Source organism: Macrobrachium nipponense, chromosome 1 (genome assembly GCF_015104395.2).
Source record: "Macrobrachium nipponense isolate FS-2020 chromosome 1, ASM1510439v2, whole genome shotgun sequence".
Classification (NCBI taxonomy): domain Eukaryota; kingdom Metazoa; phylum Arthropoda; class Malacostraca; order Decapoda; family Palaemonidae; genus Macrobrachium; species Macrobrachium nipponense.
This window is the reverse complement of record NC_087200.1, coordinates 184,640,017-184,662,551: the sequence shown is the minus strand read 5'-3', so window position 1 is coordinate 184,662,551 and position 22,535 is coordinate 184,640,017. Positions and strand designations below refer to the sequence as shown.

General features: G+C 40.6%; 1 protein-coding gene across 11 annotated transcripts in view; it reads right to left on the bottom strand.

Annotated features, from left to right (window-relative positions):
- Positions 1-22,535, bottom strand: part of LOC135219912 (nitric oxide-associated protein 1-like) — a 120,258-nt gene that overhangs the window by 62,738 nt on the left and 34,985 nt on the right. For all 11 annotated transcript variants that reach the window (XM_064257118.1, XM_064257119.1, XM_064257125.1 and 8 more), the window contains exon 3: positions 13,183-13,416. In XM_064257118.1, the coding sequence (XP_064113188.1) occupies positions 13,183-13,416 (234 nt within the window). The remainder of the gene's footprint in view (positions 1-13,182; positions 13,417-22,535) is intronic.

Genomic DNA, 22,535 nt, shown 5'->3' with positions numbered 1-22,535 from the left:
GTCATACTCAGGTTTATTTTCTTTCTGAGTAGATTCTGGGTTAATGGTTATGATACCATTCTTGGACAATACCAAATCACAGGAAGCTTATCCAGCATCTGACGTAAACAGCATGGTTAGGAAGCCCTCATCAGTTTAGTCCCAAACCACTACGTACTGTACACCCAACAAACTTTGTTTACAATACCACATCAGAGCAGCCTTTTCCAATCCCTTGTGCCCTGGCTGGGACATGGTCTTTTGTAGAAGCCTTGACTAAAAATGATGGAAACATACTATATGATTTCAGGTACATCATAAAGTACTCTTGCAAAATTGCTGTACTATGCACAAGACTGCTGTTATGTCTACAGTCCTGTATATTATCAGTACATGATAACACAATACAGTATGTCACCCTATTATGTACATCATAAAATTAAAAACTCAACAATTAACCCTATAGTTTTTTCAAATTACAGAATGTACTGTACATTCTGGTACTTTACCATTACATGTAGATATACAATAACAATAAAATTTCCAAGAATTTTAAAAAAACAGCCCTTCAATGCCTAGCATATAATTATGACTGGTGGAAACTGAACACAAGCACAGCAAAGTCATGTTCTCCAGAGGTATTCAATTCCCAGAGTGCTATATGTTCTTTCTTTCATTACAAACCACCATACACTACATAAGTAAACCTTGTAGTGCCTAAAGGCCATGCCCTGTTTAAGTTCATAAATTGATAATTACAGCATTGTCCTGTGTTTGTTTGTCACTGTTCTGATTAAAATCTATATAGTGTATAAAAACAAAACACTCAGTAATTCCTATAGCCTTGTTTCTAATCTTTACTGCGTTACAAGTTACAAGCATGACATATTCTTTAATGTTATATTTTTCCTAGGTATACATATTACCAGAACCTTTTATGTAGGAGCATCCTTCAGCATGAGCCAAAGACAGTTACCGTACTTGGTAAAAAGGTACTTAACTGGTGGTTAGCTACCTAAGAGCTCAGACAAGATACTTTGTATGAATGGAGCAGGCTGCCTACACAACTTGAGCAGTCGCCACAGGCACCAAAATCCCAATAGACTTGTTATCAGTGTTTCTCAGGTAGAATTAATGTTAGATTGTCTGACATTTCCAGACACCTGAAGACCAGGGGCAGTCCCATACCCCTGACTCTTGTGGGGTCTCACATGGACGAAAAATCTAGTTTCCAGACTAGTGGAGTCATAAACCCTGTTTGGCTATGTCACGAAACCAAAGAAACAGTATTACTGGATACCTTATTGTATATTCCAGTACCAGCCAAAAGCCTCTGGTACTGACCTAAAAAGAATTGTATTTCTTTTTAAACAGTACCTAATGTTTTGCACTAGGCACAAAAAACTCTTTCCTAAGTCACTATCAACAAAGTCTCAAATGAAGATGATCAAAAAAGTCTATCCCCCGTCAGGGACTAATGGGTCCAGAGATTCTGCTACAAACTCAAGGACTTTGGAGATACATGGACCACATCCCTCAGAGAATGCACTAGACTAGACAAGGTAACCCATGTATATTAGGGAATTACTCATGTTATCTTGTATAATTCCTTGACGCATTTTGTAAAGCTAGCAATAAGATGTCTTAACTATGAGATTTTAGTCAGACTTTGCCCAACAGCTTGTAAGGAGACACGGTTAGGCAGCAGCAAATGTGTAACATCTTACTCAAAAGGACAAATCCCCAAATGAGAACAAGACAAATCAAGGTTTCTCATGAGCGTAGATATCATTTAATAACTTCCATGGCCTACTCACATACATCAGTAACATTGCTTTGCCTACTGAATTCACAACAGTCTCGCTTCAAATAATCTACCATAACAACCAGTCCTACATTCCGGCTTACTCACATATATCAGTAACATTGCTTTGCCTAATGAATTCACAACAGTCTCGCTTCAAATAATCTACCATTACAACCTGTCCTACATTCCCACTCATACTCACTGGCAACAACAGAGTCTATGATTACCATTCTGAATGGCAAAGACATTCACACTTGACCTCAAAACAGGAGGGTTTGAATACCTTCGCTGATTTTACCATTTTGACAAACTTGGCTCGTAGCTGTCATGTCCATACACATCTGAACTAAATAAAGAATAAATATCTGTTCTTTCACACATTCTATCAGCTTATATTTTCCCCTATGTCCATATCTGTCTTACAATTACCTGTTGTCCCAAAAATTGAAAACACTTGTACACACACTCTCATCCATCAAGTTCTTAAGAAAGTACACTGTTCTTGACACGAGTCTGACTTATGAAAATCAGTCTTTATGCCCACTAAGAAACTGAAAGTTTCAAAAGAAATACATGAATTTGAGGAGTCAGAGGGCACTTTAGGGTTCAGACAGCGAGTCCATTGTCTCCCCTTCTTAAAGATCTCTCCAGAGAGAACACCTGGGGTTATTTACTGGGCTGCACCTTTTTCCCAATTCTTGTATTCCCTCTCTGTTCGCAAACCCTCTTTTGTTCCAGAAATCATACGAGGAAGCCTCAGGACATCCTGTCAGCAAAGGAAGGCCTGTGTTGACAGTCGAAAGAAATCAGTATCGAGTGAGCCACTGTAGAAGGAAGATCTCTTCCAAAGCTTACAGAGCTTCCCAAGGGTGGGCCCCTATCTCTCTTTGTTGATGACCAGAAGTTAAACCATCATTGATCTAACCTGCCCACATCTGCTCAAGGAAGGAAGAGCCACTCATGCTCTGCTATAGCATAGACAAATTGCATTAGGAATACCTGGAATAAGAGAGGAGTCCACCCTTAAGCTTTATTCTTTATCTCGAACATTTCATTTTTCATATCCCTTTCCTTGTTATCTACAAGTTCACAAGTGTCCCTTTGAACTCAGTGAATTAATATATGTCAAGTGTCCCTTTGAACTCAGTGAATTAATAAAGTACTAATTATCCCTTTGACAGTGATAACATTCTCGAAACTTGCTTTTGTTATTTATGTCCATATGATAGGTCTATTACGGTAATTTACACTCACTGAACACCTCCCTGCCTTACAGGAGTCGAGGTCCAGGGGATGTGATTAGTGCAAGTTCTTTCCTAACACAAGATGCATGAATTCAAAACTGTTGCAGTAAAGAATATACAGTGCTTTTACATGGGAGTAGGTTCCAGAACCTGCCATGGAAATGCAAAAAATGTGGAAACACAAAAATCCCCTCTAAAAATGCTTATAACTGCCAAATACCCAGTACCCCTTAAACTAAAATGTGTATAACTGTCTATTTTAACATTTCACTGCTTAATATGAGTTAAAAAAAATACCTTAAATTATCATACTAAAACAATTTAATATCATTTAAAATAAAAATACACCCCCAACCACCATCCCAAAAACACAAGTAACGTTACATTACAGTACTCTCCTACTACTGAGTAGGCTATACACACCCCTGAAATGCCTGTAAATGCTTATTTTAACAGTTCATTGCCAAACTTGACAGTTCAAACAAAAATATACCTCAAAATATCCCAGAACACCTTAATGAATAACAGGCCCAGGGTTCAGCTCAATGTCTCCCAAAAGAATTAAAATTAATAACACAAAATCAGTATCAAAACAAATACAGTAGACTCCCCTATTTGTGGGGAATGGGTACCAGATCCCCCTGCGAATAGCTAAAATCCATGAATACTTAAAACCCCTATAAAAGGCTTAGTACTGCCTATTTTGATAGTTAAAACACACAAAAAACTCTAAAAATGCTTCTTCCTGAGTATTTTAATAGTTTTATCACAAAAAGTGCATTTAGTCATGAAAATATGAAAATACGTACAGTAATTTGTGAATATTTCTCAGTGAAAAATACTGCGAATAATGGGTATAGTAATGTATACTATAGTCCATAGAAAAATCTGCAAATAGGCGAGTCTGTGAATCGTGAGTCTGTAAACAGCGGGGGTTGACTGTATATAGACTCATAACAACTGTAATGCTGTAAAAATCAACAGAAAAATAAACATCAATGTTATCAACAACAATAACAGGCAGTCCCTAGTTACCGGCGGATTCAGTTAACAGTGCTTGTCTAGTGCCATAAAGTCGACGATTTATGGTGCCATAACACGCCAACTTCCGGTAATAATAGAATTACTGTATGGTGCCATAACATACCTAACTGGGGCGTCATTTACCGATTATTGGTGTCATCAGCACCATAAATCACAGAGTTTCGGTTAATGGCAGTTTTCTCTTATCGGCATCCCGCCAAGAACGGAATCCCCGACGATAACCACGAGACTGCCTATATTTACATTATTTACAAAAACTCTTTTGAAAATATAAATAAACATGTCCATACATCATTGAAAACAAGAGCCAGAAGCAACTGGTCAACAAGGTGGGGCCAACACACCCTGTAAAGCAAATGAAATCTGCCAAGTTTGCCAAAACAAATGGGGGAGGACAGTCAGGATGTATTTAAGAAATAAAATGCTCGGTATGAACAGAGTAGGTAAAGATGAAGGAACTTTCCTGATAATCCACCAAGCAACTTTTGCTTTCTCATCAACCTGTTCTACACATGAAAATGAGGATAAAATGACAAATTTTTAATCAACTTGTATTTTTCATAGCTAACAAACCCTCGGTCTTCTTGCGCCAGCTGGAAACAGGTTAAAAACAATCAGATTGTAAAGCGTGTATAGAAGTCAGTAAAGCACTCCCCTCACTTGCACGAACACGTATGAGTAAGGGGGAGACAAGGCCGTGTAGAGAAGTCAGTAATGTACTCCTCTCGCTCGCAGAAGACGATGCCACAAAGTCCGTAATTCTCCAACGTTTAACTTGAGGGCGAGGAGATGGAGATGAAGAAGCAGGAGGAGATGGGGGAAAGAGCAAGATTGTACCCTCAGGCAAGGGAACTCAAGGCCATGGAAGGTCACAGTACAATGGATATGGCACAGTCCAAGCTTAGAAAGCAAGGTTTAAATTCAGAGGAACCTCTTAAAGGGGTTGCCTACCAAGGCTAAAGTCCCTTCTACCCACTCATTTGGTCCCTTCTACCCACTCATTTGCTTTCTGTGTCCTTCTCCTAAAATAGTTGCCTGCCAAAACTAGCCTCTCCTACCCTAACTCGTGTGGGTCTTTGGAGATGAAAATATTAAAGCAAAAGAACAGTGATGACCTTTGAAGTATCATAGTAACATTCTTTAATTAAGTAACATATTACAACAATATCAGAAAAAAATTGGTTTAAGGGAAACAGGAGGTAATTTCTCTAACGCACCATTAGTGTCTATGGTTGTTTCATGTTCTTATGACAGAGTTGCCAAATAGTGCCAGATGTCACTATTGTATGCTGTTGTCTAATAAGTTTTGAAGTATGTTGCAATATACTTTTGAGTACTATCATGTACAATATAGACATTGCAATTAAGATCCTCTTCTCGGCAAACTCCCTGCCGAGCACTTGGAAGACACTGGGCACTTTGGCGCCGACTGACACTCGTGAGCCACTGAATGTTTGGGCACCAACTTGCGCGTGCGAGACAACTGGTGCACTTTTGGGACAGCTGCAATTCTAGGTGCAGCCGCGTACTCTCGGCTCTTAACTGACAATGAGCTCTCAGGAGAAAACCTCTCTGGGCTATCCCAAAAGCAGCACAAAGGTACAGCTTCTCTAGATTTCTTACACAGAACTGCTGGCACTGCTGAAGTGTCAGCTGCAGACCTTTTCAGTGGTCTGGAAGAATCACTATACTGTCATCGGTGCCTCTTTTCTGGACTGGAAGCTTTGGAATTTGAGGAAAGACGGTGCACTTCTGCAAAGACACCTTTCACCTGGGATTTAGCAACTGGTGAGACTGAGTGGCCAACTGCCTGTGGGCAGACTCTACTGACCTCCCTTGGGTTTCTGGTATAGCTTCTCCCTGGTGATTTTGCAGGGGAATTGTTACGAACCCCGAGAGGAGGTCCGCTCCAAGTTCGATATTATGAAAAACAAAAAGAATTCAACACAACAGTTGAAACTGGGGATACGAATATAGAAAGATACGCAAACACAACAAAGGTTTATTTACAAGCTTACTAACAAAGATAAATGCAGAATGGTTTCTCCTATTTACATACCACGAGTAAAATCTTACAATGCATGAACTGGGGGAACAGTGAGGTAATGAAAGTACTTGCTGGCCAGTTTTGCAACTCTAAGTGATGGCTTCACAAAAGGAGAACTGCAATTGCAGACGTCTTCTCGACTCCGTATTGCAGAAAATAATGTCTATTCTTGATACTCGAAGGGCAGGAACTTCTTCAAACCTCTTGTAGAACGTTTCTTCCCTGAAGTCTTGCTCTACGTCGATATGCCTCAGTCGTCCACTCCCGGACGACTTGACCAGATCCTGATTAAACTCTCGAGCACCTTTTCCTCTTTGATCCTTCGTCTGTTCCTTCTTCTCTTATCTCTCTCTGATGATCTCTGCTGCTGATCTCTCACTGGTAATCTGATCTGTGACTCTTACTGATGATCTCTTCCCTCCTACTTCGTCAGTCGTATTTATACGGCATTCTGGGGGCAGGGCTTCCCAGGGAACGTCACAGGCTCCCGAGACGACGGGAACGATTTAGAAGAATCTTGGCGGAATATTACATAATATTTCGCTGCGTTTCTCACGACACTTAGGCGCGTGTTGCGCTCCACAACACGCCCGACGATCCCAGAACAACCGAGAGAACAGGCGCCTCCAACACACGCGCGAAAGCCTCCGTGCTGCAGAACTTTTTGAAGATGCGCTTTCCCTTCCCCAACTCGCAATTCCTTGCTATGAAGTGCTTGCCCAAAAAAGAAAAAAATGAAACCAACTGATTTTTTTTTTCTAAAGAGAAACAAGAATTGAACAGCAGGGGAAGAATTCTGCATAAAGCTTTAATACTTCTCCATTCACTCAACCACTCGTGCCAAAATAGAAAACGCTCATTAGGCTCCTCATTCTGGAAAAACCTCCAGAGGCTATTAGCTATCACATTATCCTTTCCTCTTTTTCATTTTCTGAACTCTGCTTAAAACTTTGAAACACTAAAACACCTCTTGCGTTTTCTCAAAACTAATTTCTCTCAGTAACACTGTCACATCGAACACTGGCGGTGGCCAAGGTACGGGGCGTTCTTTATAATTCTGAAGCAAGTTTGCATTCATTGACTTTGCTCTACTCTTACCCATATTAATTCTATAATGAATATTTCCCCTCTCCTCTAACACTGAAAAAGGACCTTCGAACTTATAAGGTAAAGCGGAACCTTCTTTCTGGACTAGTACTAAAACTTTATCGCTTACACACAAACTTCTCTTTTTTACTCTAAGATCATGTTTCCCTTTAATTTCCCCTTGAATTCCTCTCGCGTTTCCGTTTTCCTCCGCTAGTTGCCAAACATCTCTTAAATCGTTTTCATAATACTCTAGATTAGTTGTGCAATCTCTCTACCCTTACTTCTAGGCAAAGGTCCAACCATATCGATACCTACATTCTCAAAAGGTTCGCCTACCAAAGGAATATTACACAACGGAGCTCTGGAAATTACTAGATTCGGTTTCCCGGCTATTTGGCATTCATGACAGCTTAAAACATACATCTTTACGTCACTTTTCATTTTAAGCCAAAAGTACACCCTACTAATATACTTGAAAGTTTTGTTTACTACTAAATGCCCTTGCCCATCATGTGCTAACTTCAAAACTAATTCACGATGCCTCCTAGGAACTACTAATTGTTCTGTGATTCCCTCTTTACTACCTGACTTAGGACGAACATAACGACAGAAAACTTCAACCTTTGACCAAAAAGTTTCCTTACACACATCATGAGATCATCATCCATCTCACATTAAAAAATTCGGGTCAGTGTCTCATCTTCTCTCTGAAATTTGACCAACTCATCTGTATCCGAAAGATGAGTGCCTAATTCATAACCGTAACTAGTACTAGATACCAGTACATATACTACGTTACCCTCGACAGCTACACTTTCCGTTCCGTTTGGCTATCACTGTCAACAATAGAGTCAGGTTTCTCAGCCACACCCACGCCAAGATCAACCTCGCCACCTCTATCACACTCGTTTGAATCCACGAACTCACTCACGTTCAAATCCACGAAGTCACTCTTGTTCAAATCCACGAACAAATTATGGCCGTAGTCTATGTCTGTATCTAAACCTGACCTAGTTACTACCATTTCAGGCACTGGAATCTCACTCACAACAAGATTCACATTCTTGGATAAAGCTAAATCATTACCGACAATAATGTCAACGCCATCAACGGGTAAACTGTCAACAACTGCAAATTTTACTTCTCCTGACACTACCTGACTTTCTAAGTTCAACTTCAACAAAAGACAAAGAACACAAGTGTTAGGAAATCCACCTAACATGACTTTTTCTTCCATGTTGATTTCCGCCCTGTTCGGCACACTCTCTCTCCTAATCAGTGAGACAGCAGCTCCTGTGTCTCGAAGCAAGACCACTTCTCTCGAACCTACTCCTCCAAGAGAGGAAACTACACCTTCTGACAGAAATTCACCAAAAAATTTCCTACTTTCTCTCATCAGATCATTCCTACTTGACGAAAGGTTAACTAGAGACACTGGTTTCTTAAGGTCCTCCCTTTCCACTGCACAATTTCTTGCTAAATGCCCTTTCCCATTACATCGGAAACAAGTTAATTCTGAGCCACTAGATGCCACTTTACTCTTACAAACCTTAGACGTATGACCTGGTTTTCCGCATGTATAACAGGAATAGTCACTTTTACTCGCATTGCTATTACTATAACTGAAACCTTTACCGCTCTGTACTCTACTAGACGAAAGATCATTTCACTTCTTACTAACACTCAAATTATGAGTTAGACTATATTTGTCAGCTAACCTAGTTGCTCCTGCAAAAGATACTTCTCGCCTATCTTCTATATAAAGCTTAATCTCAGGGGATACATTATCTTTGAAGTTTTCTAACAACACTAAGTTCTTCAAACCATCAAAATCCTCAACTTTAGCAGAAGTTAACCAATCAAAAAACAGCCTTTCTAACTTCTTACCATATTCTACATACGTAATATTTTCGTCCTTTTCCAAACTCCTAAATTTCTTATGATACGCCTCCGGTACTAACCTGTACGCACTAAGAACAGTTTCTTTCACAATATCATAATCATCACATTCCTCCTTAGACATGCAACTATACACATTAAGTGCCCTACCACTCAAAACTGACTGTAAATATAAAGTCCAAATTTCTTTAGAAGAACCTACTCTTTCCATTAACTTCTCAAAACACATGAAATATGTCGTAACATCTTCCTCATCAAACTTTGGTACTAATTTCAGCACTGCGCTCATACCTAACCTATCAGCTCCGTTTTAGTTTTTGCCTGTCCGACTGTTACGAGTACTTTGTCTTAACCAAGCAATTTCCAACTCGTGCATACGTTCTTTCTCTCTTTCTTCCTGCTCATGCATATGCACTTTTTCTCTTTCTTCCTGCTGCATTACCAACATTTCTACCTCTTGCTGCATTTTCCTAACTTCTTTCTCAGCCGCTCTTTCCTCTCTCTCAGCCGCTCTTTCATCTCTCTCATACTTTTCCCTCTCTTTCCTTTCAACATACTAACGGAGATCATTCCCCTCTAGACCTAGAAGCTTACCCAACTCAATAAACTCTTTCACCATCTCATTCATTCTGGCTCTTTCTATATTCTCCCTGTTTCAAACTGTTACAGTGCTGAATATTCTAAGCAAGGTCGCCACAATGTTACGAACCCCGAGAGGAGGTCCGCTCCCAGTTCAATATTATGATAAACAAAAAGAATTCAACACAACAGTTGAAACTGGGGATACGAATATAGAAAGATACGCAAACACAACAAAAGGTTTATTTACAAGCTTACTAACAAAGATAAATGCAGAATGGTTTCTCTTATTTACATACCACAAGTAAAATCTTACAATGCATGAACTGGGGGAACAGTGAGGTAATGAAAGTACTTGCTGGCCAGTTTTGAGACTCGAAGCGATGGCTTCACAAAAGAAGAACTGCGATTGCAGACGTCTTCTTGACTCCGTATTGCAGAAAATAGTAATGTTTATTCTTGATACTCGAAGGGCAGGAAATTCTCAATACCTCTTGTAGAACGCTTCTTCCTTGAAGACTTGCTCTGCGTCGAAATGCCTCAGTCGTCCACTCCAGGATGACTTGACCAGATCCCGATTAAACTCTCGAGCATCTTTTCCTCTCTGATCCTTTGTCTGTTCCTTCTTCTCTTATCTCTCTCTGATGATCTCTGCTGCTGATTTCTCACTGGTAATCTGATCTGTGACTCTTACTGATGATCTTTTCCCCCCGACTTCGTCAGTTGTATTTATACGGCATTCTGGGGGCGGGGCTTACCAACGAACGTCACAGGCTCCTGAGATGACGGGAACGATTTAGAAGAATCTCGGCAGAATAATGCATCATATTTTGCTGCGTTTCTCACGATACCTAGCACGTGTTGCGCTCCATAACACGCCCGACGATTCCAGAACAACTGCGAGAACAGGCGCCTCCAACACACACGTGAAGGCCTCCGTGCTGCAAAACTTTTCAAAGATGCGCTTACCCTTCCCCCAACTCACAATTCCTTGCCATGATGCGCTTACCATGACAGGAGTATGCCAGGGACCTTTGCCTAGGAGAATCAGCAGGATAGACAGCCAGCTCCTCCACTTGCACTCACTCACAACACTTTTGGGCTCCATGAGAGCTTTCACTGAATGACCTAATGGAGTCACTGTATTAAATGGTGTTGGGGTTAAGAACCTGGGAGTTGGGATCAGGATTGGGAGAAACAACAGGGACAGAAACAATCTGGACATCAACAGATCTATCTAACTCTTAGACTATCAATCAATCTGTCTTGTCTAATATTTGTGTTTCTTTGTCTATCCTTAGCCAACTTAGATAGGTAAAAAGCTAAAGTCTCCACCGTTTTGCATACCATCCTTAACACTCCAAGCAAGTATTGTCCACCGAGCAGTTTTGCCCTCTACAATTAACACAAATTGTATGAGTGTCATATTTTACTGACATTAACCTTGTCCTACAGCCCTTGCTGCAATAACAAGTGCTTGATACACTAGTGTCAGACATCATTGCTTACAAGTCAAGTCAAATTCGGTAATTGGGACTAATTATCTAAATTAACTGGAAATTATCTAATAAAAACACAATCCTTTAGAAGTCAAATCTAAACAAAGCCGAATGGCTTAAAAAAAAAAAAAAAAAAAAAAAAAAAAGGAGTAGTACGTACATACTTCACCGATTTCCAGGAAAATAACAACAAAGAATTCCAATTCCCAACCAGCTGCTGACCCACAACCTTGTTGTCAGCTATCAGAAACAAATTAAAGTACCTGGCTCAGTTGTTCTTCTTCTTCCTGAAAGTGGGCGGGACTAGTTACCCATAGCTAGAAACAAAGAAGAATCACTACCCCAAATTTCGTATTTTAGCTGCCGGTGCTAGAAATCGTTAGCTATGTAATTACTTGGTAAGTTACTTATGTACTAAAATCATTTATGAGTTATAGTATATACGTACATGAATAACCTTTCACTATCAAATATATTCAAATTATAGTAGCCAGTACAGTGGAACCTCAACATACGAAAGTCCCAACTTACGAAAAATTCAAGTTACAAAAGCAAATACGAAGATTTTTTCGCCTGTGCATACGAAAATAATTCAGGTTACGAAAGGTTGTTGCTGTAAAGTCCCGAGATTCGCCCGGACCACCGAGAACAATTTTAAAACTCGCGAGCCGCCAACTGAGTAGACTCGCCACTATCCTCCCGCTCTTCCATTGGTTCCTGATGCTAGTCACCGCCGTAAGATCCTGCTCTCCTATTGGTCAGCATCTCTCTCATCGTGCATCTACGTAAAGGCGTTCTTCGGTCACTCCGTAGCAGCATCGTTATCGTAAGCACACGGAATTTGTTCGTTCGTATACGATTTCATTTGTTAACGTAAATTCATGTTAGTGATTTCGCTTTGTACTTTATCATGTTGTTTGAGAACTTAATTAGTAACTTAATTACGTATGTTTAGTCATGGGTCCCAAGAAAGTTGCTGAAGTTCACGGAAAGAAGAGGATGCTTTCTATGGAGACAAAAATGGAGATTATCAAGAAGTATGAGGCTGGCATGCGGTTGAGTGTGATCGCTAAGGAATACAGCCGAAATCCGTCAACGATAGGCACCATTCTTAAGCAGAAGGAAGCTGTCAAAGCAGCTACACCTTCCAAGGCCGTGACTATTTTGTCCAAAAAGAGGAGCCACGTGCATGATGAGATGGAGAGGCTGCTTCTTCTATGGATTGAGTGCAAAGAAATCGCTGGCGATACGATAACCGAGACAACAATCTGCCACAAGGCCAGCGCTATTTTCGCTGATCTGATTGCCCAGGCCGAAGATGACGGAGAAGGGACATCGATGGCAACCCTAGACTTCAAGGCTTCTTGGGGGTGGTTTGATAAATTCCATAAATGGACTGGCATCCATTCGGTGGTGAAGAAATTGAAATTTTGGAAAAAATGTAAAGTATAAAAAAGTTAAAAAAGTAAAAAAAAATAAAATTTTATTTTAAGTTTTTTGTAAATTTAAGCGTTAACGTTTTCTGCCATTTGTTAATGTGTTTCATAAAGTTTACTGTTAATTTTTCCTGTCATTTTTTAATGTGTTTCGTAAAGTTAAATGCTGCCATTTGTCCTCCTCCTCTGTTGCCACTTCCGAAGATCGCCTCACTCGAAAGGTAAGGTTCCACATTTTACTACATACATATGTATACAGGTATGTAGTACATATTAGTACTAGTATGTATATGTAGTTTAAGTTAGGTATTGAATGATCCAAATTGTTGTATTTCATTGTTTATTGGTCAATTTAGCTGTATTATAAAATTTACTGGGGCGTATTTGTAGGGCTTGGAACGAATTGGGCAATTTACATGCAAAATGTGGTTCAAGATATGAAAAAATCAGGTTACGAAGGCCACTTCGGAACAGATTAATTTCGTATCCTGAGGTACTACTGTAGTACATTATTGCACAGTATTTTAAATGGAATACACAAAAACCATACTACACTCACCTAATATGTCGATAAGATTTGGCCAAATGGAGCAAGGAACATCTAGAAGATCAACAACCACAACAGCTAGGGCTTTTTTTTCTTTTATTGGCTCTAATAATGTCTGGTAGACATCTGGTGATACCCTAATGTTAAGAGCTGTATTGTGATGTTTTAAAAAGTAGCATCTTTGACATGTGACACTTCTTAACTCTCCTGGATCCAGTATTTCAAAAAGTTCCTTAGGAATGAAGCCTGAAACATAAATATAGGAAGTTTTACCGTAACAAAAAAGTTGCTAATAACAATCAAGAAAAGTCACACAAATACAAAGAACTGCTTGAAACTTGTCAAATTTGCTAATTAATTTGCTTCTTCCTAAGCATATACTATGGAGTAAGCAATGTGGATGAGGTGGATTACCTCCAATATGAGAGGCTAAATTGTGTATATTAAAAAAAAAGCATATGACTAAAAATTTGGAATCAGTTCCTACGGGGATAAAAATTACAAATTTTTTTTTTATTAATTTGTATTTTTATAGCTAACAAACCTGATGTCTTAACAATAGGATAAATCTCCTGGCACCAGCTGGAAAAAGGTTAAGAACAATTAAAAAAATTGTAAATGCAAGGAATCTTTGGCATCTGACATCTGATACATACTAGTTGAGATGGAAGCAAGTCAGAGACCACGTTTGAATCCAGTGACACATTAGTCTTTATTCCAAACCAGGATGAAACATAAGAGGGGTGGCTAGAAGTGGGCAATGTTAAGACCTCAAGTTTGTTAGCTATGAAAACTACACAAATTAAAAATTTCAACTCAAGGATAGACTCCCACTTGGAGGGAGGTATGAGAAATCTGAACCAACTGGAGGTTTGGCACACCTGATCATGCTTCCTAGAAATAAGAATTCAGGACCTAAGCCTTTGACATGTTAGATATGTGGCTATCTAACTCTCAGTCCACTGGGTTTAAATAAAATGAAACATGTCCAAATTCATTGCATATACAGAAGTCAATAAGAATATCTGTTCAAGCAACAAACCATGTTAGCCACAAGAAATGGGTTTGTCACCACTCCTCACTCCCCTTGCTGGAGAACAGTATGGCTGCAATGCTCACCTGCATCAAGTCAGTTCGAAAGTATAATGTGTCCATTCTTCAAACTGCCTGTAAGTATGAAAGGAGAAAATGGAAAGAAAAGAGACCAGTCATCTCACTCATTCCCTACTCAACACAATCATCTTAGGCAAGATTAGGCAAGATACAAACTGTCCAGCTAGGGGCACCAGATTAGTTGCACTTGTTGAACTGCCACCACTGGACCCAAGGAAAAAGTGACCAATGATCTGTGGGCAACATCCTTCAGTTAGAAGAAAGTGAAAGCAGTTTGATGCAGTCAGAAACCAGCATTCAAAACCCTATGACACCAGAGGAACCTATTCCTCTGGTGTCATGCACTTCTGCAAGCACCAAATTGGTGACAGAACTTGATGATGGGGAGTAGGCTTGCCTGATCACCTTGTGGGGTTAAACGAAAGGGTATTCCAGGAAACTTCTTTCTTGACCTGGCTTGTGTTAACATAAATTTTACAACACTCAGCCCTAGGTGATGAGTCCCTCAGGTAACAACATAGTGCTTTGATGGGCAGAAACTCTTGAAGGTTGCTGATAACCAACTCCACACCGTAAGGTACAGAAAAGGAGGCAAATCTGTCATCATGAACTATGGGAATCTGGGTCTTAGCCATGAATTCTGGAGCAAATCGATAGCTACTGACCCCTACCTCTTGTGAGTTTATGTCATAAGCTTGACCATGGAGCTCTCCTCCAAGGAAGCCAAGGTTTGAAGGAAAACTGCTTCCAAAGTCAGTTTCCTATAATTGATTGATGCATGGGCTCAAAGGAGCTCAAGTGAGACTACTTCGGTTTTAAGATGACAAATATGAGATCTTAACAATAAGATAACTTCCAAGCGCCAGCTGGTAACTGGACGAAATAATACAGGAATGTAAACCAAGGAATCTGTGAGATCTGGCAACTCCTACCCATACGAAGTGATAGCTGGTCAGAGACTGCGCACCGATCCTCATGATGCCTCAGTCTTTTTTTGATGCCTCAGTCTTTTCTTTAACTGCATTGGAGAGTAGACGCTATCGCTTTTGCTCTTGGCAGCCTCGCCCTAACACTATTCAAATGCCAAAATATAAAAAAAGTATTGGAGATAAAAGAAAAATCCTTTTGGCAGATAAAGCCTTACATCTTTAAATTTCATCCCATTTAATGTCTATTTTTAAAATATCATAAATTTGCATTTAAATGATGTTTTGATTATTGCATTTATGGCGGCCCAGCTCTACGCTATTCAGATGCTAATATGGCCAAAAGTATTGAAGATAAAAGAAAAATTCTTTTGGCAGTAAAAACTTACATCTTTAAATTTCATACCACACAAGATTTATTTCTAAAATATCATATATTCACATTGAAATGATGTTAACCCTTTGATGGTTTAACTTGAAGCTTTGCGAGTTATCACCTTTACGGCCCCTTACTGGTTTAATTCAAGAATTAATTAAAGTTTGTGTTCCTTTAAGTAATAGTGAATTTTCTTATGATTGTGAATTCCACTTATAATTTTGAATTTAAAAATAAAATTTTGTATTGAAAATTTTTTTTAACAGAGCTTCATTTATTGACCACCAGTGATAAGATTAAAATTTTCTCCCATGGTGATAAACTGTGCTGTGCCTTTAATTTTTTTGAAGTGAGTTAAGACAAGGGAAATAGATAAAGTCTTTTGATGGAGTGATGTCCTTCAATTAACTTAAGCCTATATGAATACTTCACACTTGCTTTAATGAACTTATCTAATATCTCACATATTTGACATACATTAGTGCATTTAAATGTTGAGACCTCACATATTTAATACACTTTTAAAGGGATCACTGTTGCTTTTCGAGTATACTCTGTCATATTTCATCTGTTAAGAAAATTCAAGTATCTGGCTGCTGTAAGGTAACTTTGAATTCTATGATCAGTAAGTGTAATAATCAGTTACTATTTAGAACACTTTGTCACAGTACACATACATATTACAATGATAATAGAACAATAGAGGGATCTTACATTAACATTTGATGGATATTTTGCTGTGTTTACATTAATACTAACCCTCAATGGATGGATACCCTCATATGAGTAGCAATATGATATTGTTATGATACAATAAAGTTTCATACATACTTACCTGGCAGATATATACTTAGCTATAGACTCCGTCTATAGCTTCTAAGGACAGATTTTCTCTTCCACCTGTCTCCTGCGGGGAGGCTGGGTGGGCCATAATCGTATATATCTGCCAGGTAAGTATGTATGAAACTTTATTGTATCATAACAATATCATATTGCTACTCATATGAGGGTATCCATCCATTGAGGGTTAGTATTAATGTAAACACAGCAAAATATCCATCAAATGTTAATGTAAGATCCCTCTATTGTTCTATTATCATTGTAATATGTATGTGTACTGTGACAAAGTGTTCTAAATAGTAACTGATTATTACACTTACTGATCATAGAATTCAAACTTACCTTACAGCAGCCAGATACTTGAATTTTCTTAACTTTATTGTATCATAACAATATAATTTTCATACATTCAACTTACCTGTCAGATATATACTTAGCTGATTGGCACCCCTCGGTGGAGGGCAAGAGACAGCTATTTACTGATTAGACAGGTAAACAACATACGTTGTAGGTAATAAATAAATAAAACCTTGGTTCCTATGTGTTTCGACGAAGGGTCGACTTCCTAGCTATTGCTAGTAGTCTGCTTCGTCTCAAGACCCTCAGCGAGGATGTGACCTATGGCTAAGAGTTCTTGTAGATCTGTCAATGGGGTCTTATCCACTTACTTGACAGAATCTAGTGGGCTTATTTCTTCTTGCGTATTCAAGGACCCTCACGGGCTGCGAGGGAGGAGTCTTCGACCTATGGCCCTCAAGAGTCCTTTGTAGAGCTGTCAATGGGGTGGGGTCTTATCCAACTTACTTGACAGAAATCTCGTGGGCTTTGTTCAATGGGGTCTTTATCCACTTACAATGGACAAAACACCTACGCTTACTGGCATAATTAAGGAGCACAACACCGATCCCGATCACCTGATCCTAACACGAGGGTTTGTGCTTAATTTGAAAAGAGCTATCCCCAAACTCATCTAAAAAAACCCAAAGAAAATAGTATACTTATGTTAAAATAAAATTTTTTAACTCACTAGTTAAGGATCAGTGTCGGCTCCCTATCCCAGCAATGTATCCGTAGACACGTAACCAAGAGAGAAGGATCTCTCATAGGTCAACTTGACCTCCTTTGTGCAAAGAGAAGACAACACAGAGTTGCATCTCCCGTAAATTACAGCTAATATGTCTCTCACGACATATTGTTATGGAAAGAACAAGAATTGTTAAAAGCTCGCACTTCAAGCGCTTTTAATTCTCAGCTGTTTGAAGGAATCATCAAGTTACTTAAGAAGTGCTTTAGAGATCACACTGTTCCAAAGAAGACCAGGGCTTTCTTTGAAATTGATCTCTTCTGGATGAAGCCTAGAGCATGGCTTGCGCCTGGCTGGCGCCTCACGCTTGGCTGGCGCATGTTGCTTGCCTGGTGCCTCGCGCCTGGCTGGCACCTCGCGCCTGGCTAGCACCTTGCGCCTGCCTGGAGCCTCGCGCCTGGCTGACTTCTCCCCACTTGCTGGAGCTTCGAGCTTGTTAAGAGTCTCGAGGAAACTGGTGATGTCCACATCGGACACTTTTTCCAATTTGTTTGCCTCTAGCGCATCTGCACCAGGTTGGAGGCCCGCTCCTTCTCCTCATCAGACAATGACAGTGTTTATTTGGACTGTCTTCCTCTGGCGTCTTTACGACTGTTATGGTATTTTGGCGCCTGATTGGCGCTACATTGTCCGAAAGTCCTGAACATCCACAATCGTTTATCAGGAGACTGGAGAAGGGTGGAAGAAATTCTTTCACTTTGAGCTTTTGGTCTCTCCGGCAAGGGGAGATGATTTTAGTCAGCTACATCCAGTAGACGATAGGAAATCTAACAGTCCTAGAGACCAGTCTTCCTCCGAGGAGGATCCTTCTTGAATACTTCCGTTGCTAACGAGCTCTCTTCCTACATGTTGATGAGTTTTCTCGTTGCAGATTCTTCCCTATCCTTGCCTGAAGGAAGGGAAGGAGCCTGGAAGTTTAAGGAGACTGAGCTGAAATTGGGAGGACTCCTGATTTCTAGCTCTTTAATGTATCTCTCTGAACCTTCTGGGAAGTAGTTTGAGCCCTCATCGCATTCCAAAGACTCTGTCAGCAAACGTTTAAACCTTTTCTTCCTCTGTAGATGAAAACGTAAATACATTGCCTGGACAACGAATCCTCTATCTGAAAGCGTTAATTCAGGAATAAAAGGCTTTAGTTCTTTTGCCAAACATACTATGCTGGCAAGAACCCATTGCCGAGTCTTTATAGAATTTTATTCCAGATTCCAAAGCCCAAAATTTCACTTGTCCTTTTGGTCGTTTAGGACCAAGAGAAACATTTGATGAGGAGCAGTTCCATCTTGTCAGAACACGGAATCTGAGGCCCAAAATAGGATCCCATTCTAAGTATAAGATCTCCTACTCTTGTCGTATAGAGGTATTGTATAAGATCCCGAAGATCTTAATTCTCTGCTATCTCTAATACTCTCTGTCGAGACCGAGTATATCCTTTTACTGTGTTCATTGATAGCAGAAAATACAAAGGTGATTCTTCCCCCTGAAAGGGAAGAAAACCACTATGTGGTTCACAGAGGTATCGGAAGAGGACAGTTTCCCCCTTCCCTCTAGCACGATCTGCAGCAACTCTATGTCTTTAGCATATGTATTTGAAGGAGTTATCAAACTTCTCTTGAAAAATCCTCTCATTCATGTTTACTTCTGGTCAGTCTGCACGCAGACAGACTCAGAGTGGATAGGTTTTTCAGGTCCATTATTTATAATAGATTCCGATAAAATCTCTACTCTCTTAGAAAAGCCTTCCGACACATGCTGAGAGAAGAACGTGACCTCTGTGAATCCAACCTCTCTATGGCCAAAATGAGGCATTCATCTTCTTCCTTTGATGCCCATTTATCTTAATATCTGTTAAGAATATATATAACTAGGGGAAAAAAGACTAAAGTTTATTCCCCTATTTAAATTAAAGATGGCGTATCTTGCTACCCCTCTTGTTTCGAGGAAAAGGAAGCAGTCTATAGGGAGCTCGTTCGTCTTCTACCTTGCGAAGAGATCTGTGCATACTTTCCGCAGGTTCTCACAACTCTTTCCAATAAATGTTAAACATACGTTAACAGTTATTATCGTCGATCGAGAAGGTTCTCACGGACGTGCAAAATCTTGCATCGAACCTGGTAAGGATCGTTACGTTCCGTGCCTGTTTCCAATAGGTTCTCTTTTGTTAACGCGAACAGGGGCGAAAAAAGAGATTCTCGATGCTTTTTGCGATATGAGAGTGTCATGGAATTGGCCTAAATGATTAAAATCCATCATTTTATTGTTTCCTGAAAGCGACCCTTTTCCGAATAGACGGGTAATGAAATCAGGAACGAATTTTGCCGTTACCGAGCCTGCTGTCTGAAAGGCTACTGGACTCTTAGGTTAATAACTCGCTAAACGAGAAATTATCTTGGTTGGTGCTTCTGGCGCATTGCGCCAGACTGGCGCTTCAGGCGCAATTGCGCCAGGCTGGCACCTCTGGTGCATTGCGCCAGGCTGGCGCTTCTGGCGCTTCTAGCGCATTACGCCATGCTTGCGCTTCTGGCGCTTTTAATTCTTTCCAGATTATGTGCCAGAACTTCTGTGCCTTTATGGTATCCGGTATTCTTTCCCATGTTAATTCCGTTCTTAGTAGGAAAAAACTTTTACAGACGTCGAATAGTCCATTGAGGGAAACAACTTCTGCCACGAAGAGAATGTTTCCCATCAGACTTATCCATCTTCTCTTGAGGAACATCCGATTCTAATAAGGTTAAATCGTGCTCTGCCGAATTAGAATCCTTTATAATACCATCACATTGTGGTAAACAGCATTAATCTAGGAAACCCTTGTAAAGATAGTAGGAATTCTGTAATTAACCACGGTATGTGCATAAGGCTTAACCGTACCGTTATCTTAAGGTGAATTTTCTACTAGTACATTCTTTCCTCGCCGAGGCAGAGAGAGATCTTTAGCAAAACGAATACGATGTTTTTCATGTTTGCCTATAAATCCCCTCAATTCGTGGCTAAGTCCCTGATTGTAGGGGGAATATACGGTTAACCATTCGATCCCGTAGGAGAGAGAGATGTAACCAACCGCTCATGACCGAGAACTGGATGGTACTGTATTGGCTTACAATTACAGCCATCTCGTTCGCTGCCTGGCTGCATTCATTCTGAGTTGCCAGTTACTCCCTTCAATGAAGGGATATAATAAAATTATTCTCGAGCCTAAGGAAGCTCTCAATAATGCCATTTTAAGCCAAACAACCTTTGTTAAATACCGAAGCTGAGTAGGTATTGTCGTAACAAACCTTTTAAGCGAAGTCATTACTAGGAAAATCCTGTAAGGATATAGATAATTCCGTAGCGAACCACAAAGGCAACTATGGTATGCGTATATGACTTGTCATTCAGTAGTCGTATACAGCAAGTCTTCTTACGACATTCTTTCCTCTCCGACATGCAGAGAAAGAATGGAAATCTTACTCTCTTCGTTCTTTTCGTCAATAAACCCGAATTAGTATTAGTCGAAAGAGATCGCAAATGACAACCGAGGATCGAAGAGAATCTCTCAAGCTTTTACTATCTTGGAGATAAGGCCGTATTTTACGCCTTTATTATCTGGAAGAGCCTCTAATCAATGAATGAGAGCTCGTACGAATCTTGTTCAACTTCCAAACGATTGCCCCTCTTTCTGTAAATGGTTGGTTGCATTATTTTTTTTAGAAGGAGGATGATTTTAATATCCTCTTACTAATACTGAACTAATTCTCTCAATTCTGCTCTATCTTCCATTCCTCAAGTTGGGAGAAGATTGAGCAACCGGAGGAGAGGGCTTCCTTTCGAAAGGTGAAGGGCTTTTAGCAGTACCGACTCTAACCTGACAAGGGCTACGGCCGCCTGTGCTACATCTTGAGTCCCTGCCAGGAAAAGGCCGAACCTGCTCTTGCCTTTATTGCATTAAGACTATCCTGACAAGGGCGACGGCCGCCTGTGCGACAACTCCCGTCCCTATCAGGAGAAGCCTCGAATGTCTTTCACCTTTCGCCTGGAGGACTCCTGGAGGTTGTCAGGCTCTTTTTGTAGGAGAAAGTGCCTGGCTCTAAGCAGGAGTATCTTGCCTAGAATACTCCTGGCGCCTGGGAGGAGTATCGCGATCGGAATACTCCTGGCGCCTGGCAGGAGTATCGCGTTCCAAATACTCCTGGCGCCTGGGAGAGGTATCGTGCTCGGAATACTCCTGGCGCCTGGCAGGAGTATCGCTTTCCTAGGAGGAGTATCGTGATCGGAATACTCCTGGCGCCTGGTAGGAGTATCGCGTTTCGAATACTCCTGGCGCCTGGGAGGAGTATCATGATCTGAATACTCCTGGCGCCTGGCAGGAGTATCGCGTTCCAAATAGTACTCCTGGCACCTGGCAGGAGTATCGCGTTCCAAATACTCCTGGCGCCTAGGAGGAGTATCATGATCAGAATACTCCTGGCACCTGGGAGGAGTATCGAGCTCAGAATACTCCTGGAGCCTAGGAGGAGTATCGTACTCAGAATACTCCTGGATCCTGGCAGGAGTATCGCGTTCCGAATACTCTGGCACCTAGAACGAGTATCGTGCTCAGAATACTCCTGGCGCCTAGCAGGAGTATCTCGTTCCGAATACTCCTGGCACCAAGGAGGAGTATCGTTGCTCGAAATACTCCTGGTGCTCCGAATAAGCTAGAAGCTTAAAAGTTATATATTTTTGTACATGCAACTTCCCCGGCAGATATATACTTAGCTTATGTCTCTGACGTCCGACAGAAATTCGAATTTCGCGGCACACGCTGCAGGTAGGTCAGGTGATCTACCCCCCTGCCGCTGGGTGGCAGGAATAGGAACCATTCCCGTTCTAGAACCAGATTTTCTCTGTCGCGGTAGTGTTAACATATGTTGTTGCTACCTCCTGACTTGATTTTCGTTTTTCATCGCCATCGATCTTCTGGGCTGTCTTTTGCAGGGAAGTACTGGGTCTTTGGTTCGGCATACGCTTTTACAGGCGGTCCCCGGGTTACGACGGGTCCGGCTTACGA